At 38.1% G+C, this 14,668-nt stretch overlaps 1 protein-coding gene and 1 long non-coding RNA gene across 2 annotated transcripts; both read left to right on the top strand.

Annotated features, from left to right (window-relative positions):
- Positions 1-6,871: 6,871 nt before the first annotated feature.
- On the top strand, positions 6,872-8,667 carry LOC145055933 (putative aldo-keto reductase 4). Its single transcript, XM_079004180.1, has 5 exons — positions 6,872-7,100; positions 7,718-7,788; positions 7,893-8,047; positions 8,183-8,285; positions 8,389-8,667. Exons 1-5 carry the CDS (start codon positions 6,872-6,874, stop codon positions 8,665-8,667), a joined length of 837 nt encoding a protein of 278 aa, XP_078860306.1.
- Positions 8,668-9,294: 627 nt separating this feature from the next.
- Positions 9,295-9,684, top strand: LOC145068817 (uncharacterized). Its single transcript, XR_013689138.1, has 3 exons — positions 9,295-9,321; positions 9,420-9,545; positions 9,623-9,684. It is a non-coding gene; the product is annotated as an uncharacterized LOC145068817 (long non-coding RNA).
- The last annotated feature ends 4,984 nt before the right edge of the window (positions 9,685-14,668 follow it).

The following is a 14,668-nucleotide window of genomic DNA, read 5'->3' on the forward strand; positions in this document are numbered from 1 at the left end:
CAAAAAAGGAGCCTGCATCTACAAGCTTCGAGACCTCATCATTGATTGCCTTGTTTCTATCACCTGGCTGCCCCCTCCTTTTTTGCTTTATCGGAGCGCTATCCAGTATCATTTTTAGACTGTGTTCGATAATCTTTCGGTCTACTCCAGTCATATCCACATGCTGCCACGTAAATACCCCGACGAAACGTGTTAATAGTGCGACTAGTTGAACTTTGGTTTCTGCTAATAGGCAAGCTTCGATCTTTATTGCTTGTTTGGGGTGTTCACCATGTATAAGGTATTTTCTAGTGTGTGGTTTTCTTTTAATTTATTGGGGGCGCTGACCAGGTCTGATGCCGCCATGATTTGGTGGCACATGTGCCTGTGCGGATTGTTGGCGACAATGGTTGCTGATCTGGACCGTGTGCTAAATTTTATTGTGCCGTGAATTGTTGACGACACTTCTTGCAGCTCGAAGAGCGATGGACACCCTAATAATATGTTTTTTTTTTCTGTTGGTGGCGTATCACGGAGAATTTGATTGTTCGTATCCTGCTTTCTCTCCCATCCTAACTGACTAATGTTAGTGGGAGGTGTATTGTTCCAAGGGGCCATAGGTTGTGTCCCGTGAAACCGACTAGAGGTCCATTTGTTGGGGGCTTCAATTCTTCCTTCCAGGACTCTGGTAGTTGTCGAAAGCAATGTTTGTACAGGATATCCATGCTACTTCCATTATTTATGTAGACTCGGTGGATTTGTTTCTGACATATGCACGTGGTTATGAGAAGCGGGTCCCTGGGATTCCAATCCTGCGGTCTTGGGTCTTCCGTGGAGAATTTGATGTTGTCGATTCGTTGGGTTAGCGTTTTGACGTTAAGGCTTGCCTCATGTCGCGCACGTTTCTTACATGGTCTATTGATCGTAAACACTCCGTCTTGCCGTTGTTTTTTATGTTAGCTTTTTGTTGACTAGAAAGGTAAGCGACGTGCACCCTTCAGTCGTTGCAAATTCCTTGACAACGTTGGTCGGCCCGACGCTTGGCGCCCGGCGGCTAAGTTTGCTGGCTAACATCGTTTCTCTGGTGGTGCCGGTGCTGTCATTTTGTGGCAATATAAGTCTTGTGTTTACCATTATAGATACATATTGTTGTTTATCGGGTTGTGTCGTACTGGGTGCATGTCCGAATGGCGCCAACTATTGTGATATGTATCTGACTTAACTCTGTCTCTTTGAAGGATGGAATGGAGGTCCTGAGAATCAGCAAAAGAATCAGGATCATTGGTCATTGTCCGGGAGGCAATCCTGGAACGAGGCCCCGACAATCAAGTTAGTTGGACTCTAAGAGAGAAGGTTAAAAGTGTTAAGTAAGGGTTTAAGGATTTATTTCTCGATCCCTTCTCTTGGAGGAGAAGGGACCTTTATACATGTGGTTGGGGGAACAGATCCCTAAAAACATCTTTTACCTTTTCAGGTTTGGTAGTGATAGACGGCCTTTGATTGGTAGATCATGTTTCGTGCGTGGTTGTTTGCCATTGGTGCAGGTTTACCAGGAGCAACGTTCTGAGCGCTACACCTATCACTCTGAGAGGCGATCGGTACTATTTTGTCTACACACTGGATTTGACGCTTGGGCGCCAAGGAATAAATATGGGATCGTGAGAGCGAGGGCGAGAGCAAGGACCCGACGCTAGGCATACGACTCTCTTTGCCCAAACCGTTTATAGGACTGATGGTTCTGCTATATTTGACGTATTCCTAGTGGGATACGTTAACATCTTCCACTCCGAATAGTCGACGATATCATTGTCAATTGGCTCATTTAAATCAATTTCATTAACTCGATATATATGATCTGCCAATTCGTTGCAATGCTCGTGATGTTTTTGATTGTCACGTATCGCTCTTCTTCTTGAACACCATAGGTGGAACTAGCCAATATTGGCGTACTTGAGGATGCATTTTCATTTTTTTTTAATACTGATAAATTATTCTGCACCCTTCTTCTAAAATAATATTATGTAAAATGATATACACATACATAATACGAGCGAGCTTTTCCACTATTCGAGGACGTGTCGGATGTTGTAGTATGCGTCAACGCTTCTTGAGGACTCCAAACTTTCGTTCAACATCCTTTCTAGCATTTTCTTGAAATGTTTTCTACTTTATGCATTTTGGATAACCTAGAAATTTTAGCGTTTTCACAAACATAGCAAATTCAAGGTATATACCATCACCAAGATAATACATATAATCATATGTCGTTCCATTTACTTGAAATGGACAGTTAGGTGTGGACCCATCACAAAACCCATTAAATATAGGTGACATGTCTAAAACTTTACCATCATTGTTTGAGCCGGGAGCACCAAAAAGTGCATGGCAAATCCAAAGATCTTGTGACACAACAACTTCAAGTATGACTGTGGGGTGACCCTTATCACCCCATATAAATTGTCCTTAACATGCATTAGAACAACTACCCTATGCCTAATGAAGACAATCTAAACTTCCAAGCATCCCAAGAAACCCATGAACACTAGTATGATGAACATATAATGATTGAACGTCAGTAAAAGTAGGCTTACACAAATACCTTGGCCCGTAAATAGCGACAACGCATATGCAAAACTCATCCAAGTTGTCCCTAGCTACCCGCTAATACATTTGAAAATATTCGTCCCATGAATCAGAAACGGAACCATAAGCTAATTGACGAACAACAACTGCACATTTCTATATTTCTGAAAACTCATTTGCACCTCTTGCATCCCGACATTGTCTTATATATTCATAAATGTTAGTAATGTCACCTACTATATGGAGAAATAAGTGTTTTGCTCTTCGAAATCGACGTCGGAACAAGTATTCCTCGTAAACAGAATATTCGTTGAAGTAGTGTGCCATTAGACGGGTGTTTGCATCCCAACGATCACTGAGAAACATCTTACGCGTACTAGGTTGTGTAGGTTCGACTTCTTCTTCTTCTTATATCGTTTGTATAATCGTTTTCCATGATTTTGCAACAGTCTTACTAACGGTTAGCAACAACTTGCATGTTTGTAATGGATTTGCTATTTTTTTGAAAGGATTTTTGAAAAAATATAGGAAAGAAATATAAAGATTGATATAATGTAAGTGAAGATGTTTTGATTTGTATGTATGAATTTATAGTGGTAATAAAGTGAAAAAAATTGGCAGTCAACTGTCAAGAGAAGGAGTCCAATGTTCAAAAAATTTAATGTTTACCACCGATAACCTGCCGCCGGTAAAACAAAAAGGAAGGGGACGGTGTTCACCGCCGGTAAAATGTGCCACATAGGCATACGGTAAAAGCTTTCCCACACTGTACAACCTAATAAATTTGTAGATTATCAATTGAGTTTATTTTTTTTATTGCAAATTATGAGGTCCAGAATGCGAGTTTGTATAAAACGAGTTTGATCTCAGTTAGAACAAATGATAGGGTAAAAGGGGCTACTCCCCCTGCTGGGTCCAAGGGGATCATTTAATGTTAATTTATGATTATATTTTGTAATAAGAAGAATTTGAATTTTATAAAACCATAGTTCATGGTCTTATTTCAGTGTCTTCATTGTAGACTGTTCCTTAAAAGATTATCTCCATAATATGAATTTTGTGTTACATTGAAATATCATATTCAAAAAATAATCATACAATTCTTCAAACAAGTCTATATGATTCATTGATTTCAGAAATATTCTTCTCCTTCCAAAACATAACATTTTTTTTTGTCAATTTGCATTTTTCTATATCTTAAAAAGTGTTACTAACACTTAAGCTAACTCTAATGGATCTCTAATACATCATTTTAATGTTAATTTATGATTATATTTGGTAATAAGAAAGAATCTGAACTTTATAAAACCATAGTTTATGGTCTAATTTCAGTGTCTTCATTGTTGACTGTTCCTTAAAAGATTATCTCCATAATATGAATTTTGTGTTACCTTAAAATATCATATTCAAAAAATAATCCTACAATCCTTCAAACAAGTCTATATGATTCATTGATTTCAGAAACATTCTTCTCCTTCCAAAACCTAACAATTTTTTGTCAATTTGCATTTTTCTATATCTTAAAAAGTGTTACTAACACTTAAGCTAACTCTAATGGATCTCTAATACACTATTTTAGAAATCATTTTCCATTTTAACCGATCTTTAAATATTGCATCATTTTTGTGTTGTTCTTTTTTAACATCAAATATAAATATAATGACAAAATATGAAAGGCATTTAACAACCATATTTTTAAAAGCTGTTGGAATGAAATCATTATTTATGTATGTGTGATTATAGAAGCACCTAAAACATTTACCACTGATAACCTTTATTGACAAGAATGGCCGATTTACATTAGGTTGCAAATTGTTTATCTTTAATATCAGTATTTTATTTTTATATAAGAATTATTGCTCTGAGAATCAATTTATCCTTTTAGGCTAAACGGTGTCATAAAGTTTTCACCGATAGACACCTAGACCATTTACCATTTCTACAACGTTTAAAAAAGGTTAAGATATGGACTTTTTGGTTACCGACGATTAAACACACACAAAACTGATTTTTGCCACCGGTTAACTTTCACTACCAGTTGTTTACCGCCGATAAAACAGAAGGAAGAAGACGGTGTTCACCGCCGTTAAAGAATACCACATACATAACATACATACGGTGAAAAAGAGACCACACCCCCACCTCCTTAGAATGTCATCAACGATGTCACATTTATTGCCTTTTGCCCTTTAAACTGTGGGTACCACCGTACCAGTTTATTACAGAATAATTGCACGTGGCTCACTACCTGCATGTTTACATTAACAAAGATTCCTACTAAAATATTCCTCAGACAAATTTTTTATATTATAAATCTAATAATTTTGAAGCTACGAAATAAGAAACAAGTTTCCTAATAATTAATACCAAAAGTACATTAAATAAGTCCATAAGCGAAAAAATATCCTTTAAATAATAATGTTGTAAATGTTTTGTAATGCAAACAGACAAACATAATGCTCGTTTATTTTGTGCATATGATTACATTTAATATCAATCTCATTTATTTTAAAATAATAAACATACAACTTTAATCGTATCAAAGTTTATTACTAACTAGTGAAGAACTACGTTTTGTGAAGATTTTATTTAATTATATTAAATTGGTTTTGTACTCCTAATCCTTAAGAGAAGATTATTTAGTTGACCTTCCACATTTGACTATTGCAGTCTTGTCACACATTATTCGTTAAAGTATGTATTTACTCTTATTCAAATGTTACATTCCATCCTAATAAGAAGCATTCTTTATTTTTACATATAGAAACTTTATTTATTCATATGTTTTTTCATATTCTGAAAATTGATTTAGAGCAAATGTGAAATGACGTGAAAACTCAAAACTTTTAGCATGACTTCAAAATATATATATATATATATATATATATATATATATATATATATATATATATATATAAAGACAAAATGAAAATAAAAGTGTATTTTTGTTTAATATCTAATGTTAATTGGAAACCGATTACTATCTTTAGTGATAAAATATGTCTCGTTAAGCATACCGATACTAAGGAATCTGTAAAATTTCCAGAAATATATCATGTTATTTATAATTCCAAAAACCAATCACCAACTATAAAGTAATAATTTTTTATCCTGAATAAAAAAAAGTCATGGAAAATTCAAATTACAATATTACCCTTCTCACTAGCTATGTAGGCGTATCAAGAGACTGAGGATGAGTATATGTATAAAATACAAAATCAAACATAATTTAGATTCACACGTTAACAAACATCTTAAAATACATCATAAAAGAAACATTGGTGGTTGTTACCATCAAAAAGTTTCTCCTATTTATGTGATGTGGTCCGTTTTTTATTTATTTGTACAATCTGATAAAATAATTCATCGTTAAATTTTATTTTTTTGCTTAGTTCCACAACCAAAATATGAATAAAAAATAAACTTTTTAGAAAAATTGCTTAGTTCCACAAGTCGTTCTTTCGAAAAGAACCAAAGCTCAAAGGTCGTAAATCATCGGTGTTTTCCTAGATGACATCAATAACCTGAATAGTATAAGGAATAAAAATTTGAAAAATCAAGAAACATAGATGGATAAATGTAACGACCCATTTTTCACGTCCAAAAATTTTATTTTTCAATCAATATTTAGTAAAATCATTCGCAAATAAACATTGTCTAATCAAACCATTTCATAAACATATACTATGTCTGGAAACCAAAACATGCGATCAATCAAAATGTCAGAGTATTAATCCCAGAACAATCCCATGAATGCGGAAACAGTGTGTGTGTATGATATGCCGCTACTGCGCCAGCTTCTTCCCCTTCGACGAAGAGGTACCTGAAATCAAAACTGTAAACTATAAGCACGAAGCTTAGTGAGTTCCCCCACTGTACCACATACCATAAATCCACATAGCATACATACTGCCAGACAATTTTGGGGTGCCCGAACTACCCGGTACGGCCATTCTGGGGTGCCGACCTACCCGTGCGGCCAATTTGGGGTGCCGTCCTGCCCGTGTCAAGCCATTCTAGGGTGCTGACTACCCTTTGGTCCTAACGACAGAACCTCGGGGACTGTTTCCCCCTCCTACTACCACTAACACATATAACAGATCATACTGGCATATAAACATATCATCACATACTGTCAGACATAGCTAGGGTGTCTGACCTACCCTTCGGTCCTAACGACCGAACTCTGCTACTATCACATATAACATATCTTGCCAGCATATAACAGATCAGGTAGTAGCAAACCTATTCGATTTATAATCTGTTATATGCTGGCAAGATATGTTATATGTGTCGCTTTATAATTTTAATGAACGCGCGTTCCTTAGTTACAAGCGGGAAAAGAAAAGCCAAAAAACTAGAAAAGCCCGCTACCCTCCCTGCCCTAAGCATTTTCACGCATCTTTCATTCTCCTCACACTGTTGTGCAACTTCTCAATCAAAGATCGAAGGTTACGATTTCATCTCCATCTCTCGACTTCATCATCTCAATCAAGAAAAAGGGCTTCTGATTTCCATTCATCTACTTCATCGTTGCTGTAATTTCACCTTCTTCATCTCTCTTGCACTATTCCTTGACCTGCTTCTTTGAACACAAAAATCTTCTCCGGTCTTCCTCCGCCTCCCTACATCTAGTGTTGCTTGCTTCTTTCTCTTGCACTCCAACCGTCGCCAGCGATTCTTCCCCATTCATTGACATCGATCAAGGCTCATTTACTTCTACCCACTGGAACCACTATATCTCCCACTCGATGTTGAAATTTTCAGAAAAAGCCCTAATTCAGTATTATACTCTCAAGTCTCAATATTAGAATGCAAATATTGATTCTCGTTTGTTTCTTATTCCCCACAGATAAATCGAAAAAGGGGAATTAGAATGACGAAGGTAGCGGGAGTTTTGGTCCGGTGGTCGTGGTTCATCTATCGAGAAAGGAAGATGGGAACGCAAGCAGCCATGGTGGCTCGATGATGGAAATCAATCGAGAAAGGGGAAGCACCTCTGGTGCGGGATCGATTTGACAAAAGGAGAAGGGAGAAGCAGCGACGCTTCTCTTGTCTGCCATAGCTTGGGGGGGGGGGGGGGGGGGAGGTGCTCCGGCGGTCGTATTCTTTCTTAGATTTAATGCTTTCCATGAATCTTTTTTGGTGATTGAAGGTAAACGGATGAGATCGATTGATCTATATTATCAGCACCGAATTGACACTCGTGTGCCCATTGAAATCACGGTATGTTTGATTTCAGATTATTCATTTCATGTTTCTATTTCCTACTTAGCATTTGAGATTGGTTAATTTCTTTGCTTGAAAGATGGGAGAAATGAAGAAATTAACTGGTGGAAGAAGGGAAGATAAAATACGTAGGATTATCAGAAGCTTCGGCTTCAACCATTAGAAGAGCCCATGCTGTGCACCCGATAACTGCTGTTCAACTAGAGTGGTCTTTATGGTCCAGGGATGTGGAAGATGAAATTGTTCCTACTTGCAGGTTATCATTATTCGACTTTTTTTTTTAGTTTAAAGGCTAAATAATATAATATTTCAAACACTATATATAATCGTTTTGATCATGAATTGATAAACTAATAAAAGGATTCAAATTTGTATCCCTGCTTTTTATCAGAGAACTTGGCATTGGAATTGTGGCGTACAGTCCTCTAGGACGTGGATTTCTTTCATTGGGTCCGAAGATGGCTGAGAATTTGGCAGAGGGCGATTTTCGTCAGGTCTGCATAAAACAAATTGAATCAGATTCTTTATCAATTATAATATAAAATCATTAAACTGAGTTTGAGCTTGTGTTTATATATATACTTGCTCTTTTTGTAGAATCTACCAAGGTTCCTACCTGAGAATCTTGAGAATAATAAAATGTTGTACGAACGAGTTAGTGCGATTGCAGTAAAGAAAGGGTACACTCCATCACAACTAGCATTGGCGTGGGTTCACCACCAGGGGAAAGATGTTGTGCCCATACCAGGAACCACTAAAATTGAAAACCTTCAGCAAAACATTGGAGCTTTATCTGTGAAACTAACACCACAAGACATGGCTGAACTTGAATCTTCACTGGGTAATTTCTTGTCCTTCCCAACTCCCAAGTCTTAGTTATGAACATGCTTATGGATGTTTGTTTGGAGATTTTCATTTTCTTATCAACCACAAGTGATAACTTTGCACATACAATGGAATGGATCTATGTCCCTTTTGAAACTATACAGTTGATTACTTTTATCTTCAATGATTAACAAAAAGATTGTGCTCTATGATTTCCTAGGGATTGTTCATCCCGGCCATAGAAGGACAAGGCACTGAGGAACAAAAACAGAAATGGTTGCCATTGGCCCAAAAGATGCAAATTATTGGTTTTTATGCACAAACATAACTTGGTCATTGATCCAATGTTCAAGGTCTTGAAACAACTGCAACATTTGATCCCCAAACGGACGAGTTTGTCCTTCACAGTCCTACTTTAACTTCAAGCAAAGCAAGTAACATGAAATGGATTGTTCTTATATAAAGATCCCCCCTTTTCTCTTTGTTTTTCCACTTTTTGATATTTTTTCGTATTTTCTAATTCAACTTTGTTTCCACTCTCTTAATCTTTTCTTTTGTGGTGGCCTGGTGGATTGGGGAAAGTGTCAAGATCTCATCTACAACACAACTAATAATATTCAAAGGATGACTATCCAATAATATTTTGGCCCTGGTGATAAGTTGCTTGTTCCATCTTTAGCTGCAGCAAGGGCAGGGAAATCAAAGGTAATCTGAAATTCGATTATATAAGTTTTTATTGAGTCTCTATTTAATTGTAACTGATTTTAATTTTTACATTCTTTGGTTGATTTTTGGATTACCAGTTTATTATAGGGGATGGAACAAACATGTATGATTTCACATATGTTGAGAATGTTGCACATGCTCATGTATGTGCTGAAAGAGCTCTAGCTTCAGATGGATCTGCCTCAAAGAGAGCTGCAGGAGAGGTAATTTAAATAAACCTTTTCAATTTTACTTGAGACAATATAATATATGGAGTTTTTATTATTTTTTAAATTTCCAGGCTTACTTTATAACGAATATGGAACCAATAAAATTTTGGGAGTTCATGTCACTTATTCTTGTTGGGCTTGGGTTTGAATGGTATATTCTTGATTTTTGGTTTGTTTTCAAGGTAAGATTAAAGCTCCACTTTGTCTTTATTTCTGATTTTATGTAGTTTGCAGGCCAAGAATCAAGATTCCTGCATCTATTGCAAAAATGGTGGAACGTACTTACTCTGTCTGTTAAATCCAACATCTGCCTCAGCACCACCATGTACATGTGCCATCCTCTTTTAGTTAACAACCCTACAATCACTGAAATTAGATTGAACCAGTGAATTTGAATCATATCTTAACAGGGAGGGAAATTGAATCAGATATTAGTTAATAGTATTTTCAAGATAATCACTATTTAAATTTCAACCATTACATGTTCGTATATTCCAATTGTTGTTTGGGCTTTCTGGAGTAATGCTTGTCGTGCTATCTGTTATCCCTTTTCTTGTTTTGCCTTACAAAAATTGTGTCTTACAACAATATTGCCTTACAACAACTGTCTTATACAAATTTTTCCTTACAGCAATATTGTGTTACTGTGTTATAGCAAATTTGCATATCCACTTTTCTCTTTGCGCTGCATTTCTTACAAGGGACATGACTATGGACTGGACAAGCTTTCATGACTAACAGAATTAATTTCATGCAATATTGCATTATTGTGTTATAGCAATTTATACAATGATAATTACTAATAACAATAGATAATTACTTTGCTCTTCATGGGATTTTCAAGTATTATGTTACTTGGCTTCACTATTTCCAAAAAACATAAACTTGTTTTGGCAAGATGAGGTACCAAGTTATGTAGTCAATAATCTTTATTTATTTTTATTTTTTAATGTGTTTGGAATTGGATTAGTTATGATGCTTTGACCTAACTCTAACTTATATATTGTTTTGGTAAGCTCTAGATTCCAAAAATGAAAGTTGTCAGTGACACTAAAGACCTTAAAGAAGACCTTAATTATCAAGAAACGTAGGATGATATGACAATCAATGTATGTGTTATAATTCATATGGATAGCGATTTTACTTTTCATGTCATTGTTATTTATTTCTTTTTTTGTTTGCAGTTTCTTGCAAAAACTTTGGATGTTGTTCAAGACATTGATTGGGTCATTTCTCTTGGAAATGCTTTTGCAAAGCAGTATGAGCTTTATACATATGATGATGAGCATTCTGCACTACTTCACAGGTATGAACTCATTATCATTATCATTACATTTTTTTAATTAAATTATCTTATTGAGAGTATTCTTCTCCTACAAATGTCTTGGTATACTTCTTCAGAAAGTTGATAACATGACTTATGTTCGTGATAAAATCGTCTGGATGTACAAACAAGCAAATAATCTAGATTTCAAGTATTCCAGCACCTTGATAATTATTACATTGCTATGTTTCACATTTAACCCTGTTTTCTAATATTGTTTTTGTTGAACATGTTATTCCTCAAATTTTAACAGATTCTTGAATTGTGACTCACCCCTGCAGCTTTCTGAATGCAGGCTTATTTTGGTGCTGGATTAAGTGGAGTTCTGGCTTGGTGTATGCGAGTGGGAAGGAACCAACCCAATGCCCCTGGAGTTCTGGCACCTTCCATCTTTACTACCTATGTATCCAGGTTAATCTAATCGTATTAATTCATGTCTCAAAGTGTGTATTCCAATATCAGGTATCATGATTTGTGTATTTATAAAATTTTGAAATAGGGTCTTGTTCAATGCTTTAGCTGTGTTTGCTCTAAGGGAGATCAACTTATCAAAAGTAAGTTACTTTTTCACCCTTTTATTTAATATTTTTGTGATTGAATGAAAGTCTTAATGAAAGTAATTGACAACCCTTTCTCTGTAAATGATGTTGTGATTGTGGGAGAGGTGTTGTGCTTTTCTCTGTTGCTAGGTAACCTTCTCAACAACAACATTCTACTTAAGCAGGTGAGTAATCAAGATTAAGGGAGACTTGTAATCATGTTTGACATTCCTTTCCAGTAACAAACAGAGTTGTATGATTATTTGTTAGTTTTATAGGAATGTATAACCCATGTTAGCAATGTATTATTTTTGTTTAACATTTGAATGATTCTTTGTATGACATTATAATTTGTGCAATTTATTTTATTTTTTGAGTATGAAATTTTATTTTATATTATGCAATGGATTGTATTTTTTGTATATGGTATTTTATTTCTATTATGAGAAATTAAATGCAAATTTAATTTAAAAATTAATAAATATATAAATTTATTTTTTTTAAACATTTAAATTTACGATACGCAAAATGTGTGTCATCTTCATTTATGACATGGCCTTTCTTGACATAGGCTTTCTTGATACGCATTGCGTGTCATTAACACGCACGTCGTAAGGTTACGACACGCGAATGCGTGTCGTCTTCCTTTATGACAGGGCCTTCCTTGATACGCATTGTGTGTCGTAAACGCGCGTCGTAAATGAGCGTCATAAATGCGCGTCGTCTCTCTTTATGACAGGGCCTTCCTTGACACGCATTTGCGCGTCAACTGAGCCTTTTATGACGCGCAATGAGCGTCGTAAAAGGCTGTTTTTCTAGTAGTGAACATGCCTAGATCTAGAGGTTAATCAACTCATTACCATCCCTAATCCATAAACAAGCTTGGAAATGGCTCAAGAAGGGCTCTAATGGTGCTCTAAGGGACTCTTAGCATAAAAACAGAAGGAAACTGAGTTATACCTCAAAGAATCTCTGAAATAACACCAAGATATATGACCTCCTTCTTCTCCTCTTGATCTACCCTCCTTTTTCTCTCAAAATCTTCAAGAAATCACACCAAAACACTTCAATCTCACAAGAAACGGGGTTAGGACGATATAGGAAGCTCTGAGGGTGAAGGAGTCGGGCTTGGGGCGCATAAGGTTGGTTTAAATAGGGTGCAAACCCTTGAAATTAGGGTTTCATCCGGACACCGGGGACTCGCCGAGTCGCCAACTTAAACGTGCTCAAATATCCCGGCTCTACTCGGCGAGTCGAGCCTACAACTCGTCGAGTCCAAGGCTAAAAATGTAAATTACTTAGATAGGTCATACGTACTAGGAACCAGGTGCTACAAATTTCCCCCACTTATTTTAGACTTCGTCCTCGAAGTCTGCTGCTCGATCCTGAAACAGCTTGGAGTAATGCTCCATCATTTCTTCCACCGACTCCAAGTCCACTCCGAACCCTTCCGGTGCTGCCACTGCACCTTCACTAATTCCACACTCTTGTTCCTCAGATCCTTCAACTTCCGATTGAGGATTGCAACTGGGCGCTCAATGTATTTCAGGCTGCCATAAACCTGAATGTCTTCTAACGGCACTACCACTGAGTCATCCACTAGGCACTTCCGCAACTAGGAGATATGGAAGGTGCTGTGGATCTGACTGAGTTCGGCTGGCAAATCCAACCTATATGCCACCTTGCCCACCCGGGCTACAACCCTAAACGGACCAATGTATCTCGGGCCCAACTTGCCCCGCTCCTGAATCGAATGACGCCCTTCCAAGGAGACACTTTCAAGAGAACCATATCCCCGACCTGGAACTCCAGGTCTGATCGGCGCCTGTCGGCGTAACTTTTATGTCGACTCTGCGCAGTCTGCAACCTGTTCCGATCCTGCTGGATTCTCTCGGTCATCTTGAGCACCACCTCTGTGCTCCCTATGACCCTCTGGCCAACTTCACCCTAACATATCGGGGTCCTGCACCTCCATCCGTACAACATCTCGAATGGAGGGCGGTCAATACTCGCATGGTAGCTGTTATTGTATGAGAACTCAGCCAAGGGAAGATAGGTATCCCAGCTACCACAGAAGTCTAGCACGCACGCCCGCAACATATCCTCCAAAGTTTGGATGGTTCGCTCGCTCTGACCATCCGTCTGCGGGTGAAAGGCAGTGCTAAAATGCAGACGAGTGCCCAACTCGTCATGAAACTTCTTCCAAAACCTGGAAGTGAAACGTACATCCCTATCTGAAATCACTAATACCGGCACCCCGTGCCGCGCCACTATCTCCCTGATATAGATGTCGGCCAACTTTTCGGCCGAGATACTCTCTTGGATCGGAATAAAATGGGCGCTCTTGGTCAATCGATCCATGATGACCCAAATCGAATCTACTCCTCGCGCAGTCTTGGGAAGCTTTGTGATAAAATCCATTGTAATATCTTCCCATTTCGACAACGGGATATCCAACGGCTGCATCTTGCCGTGCGGTCTCTGATGCTTGGCCTTGAACTTCCTGCAGGTCAAGCACTTCTCGACGTACCAAGCCACATCCCGCTTCATGCAGGGCCACCAATAGTCCAGACGAAGATCCCTATACATCTTCGTCGCCCCTGGATGAATGGAGAACCGGGATTTATGCGCCTCCTCCATCAAGATCTGGCGCACGCCCCCAAGATATGGCACCCACACCCTATGGTGTAGTGTCAATAATCCTCGGCTATCATAATCGAAGGAGGTGACTTGAACCACTATCCGCTCGCTCTTCCGATGCTCCTCCTTCATAGCCTCCTGCTGAGCTTCCCGAATATGCTCTAACAGTGGAGTCACCACCGTCATCCTCATACACTCATCCCTAATCGGCGCCGCCTTACGGCTAAGCGCATCGGCCACCACATTGGCCTTCCCTGGGTGATAAAGGATCTCGCAATCATAATCCTTCACCACGTCCAACCACTGACGTTGTCTCATGTTCAGATTTGGCTGATCCATGAGGTACCTCAAACTCTTGTGGACCGTGTAAATGATACATCGAACCCCGTAGAGGTAATACCGCCAAATCTTGAGGGCGAAGACCACCGCCCCCAACTCTAAATCATGTGTCGGGTAGTTCGCCTCGTGAGGCTTCAGCTGCCTCGAGGCATAAGCAATGACATGCCCCCTTTGCATCAATACCGCGCCTAATCCTGAGATAGACGCATCACGGTATACCACAAAATCCTCTACGCCCTCGGGCAGGGCTAAGATTGGCGCCTCGCACAACCTCT

Source organism: Lactuca serriola, chromosome 1 (assembly GCF_051521515.1).
Source record: "Lactuca serriola cultivar US96UC23 chromosome 1, Lser_US96UC23_V15, whole genome shotgun sequence".
Lineage (NCBI taxonomy): Eukaryota > Viridiplantae > Streptophyta > Magnoliopsida > Asterales > Asteraceae > Lactuca > Lactuca serriola.

What these genes read in the sequence shown, in the direction of transcription:
- LOC145055933 (XM_079004180.1), top strand. Translation starts at nt 6,872, where the DNA reads ATGAACGCGCGTTCCTTAGTTACAAGCGGGAAAAGAAAAGCCAAAAAA. An exon ending in GAAATTGTTCCTACTTGCAG is followed by an intron (nt 8,048 to 8,182) that starts GTTATCATTATT and finishes GCTTTTTATCAG; the next exon opens with AGAACTTGGCATTGGAATTG. An exon ending in CAGAGGGCGATTTTCGTCAG is followed by an intron (nt 8,286 to 8,388) that starts GTCTGCATAAAA and finishes CTCTTTTTGTAG; the next exon opens with AATCTACCAAGGTTCCTACC.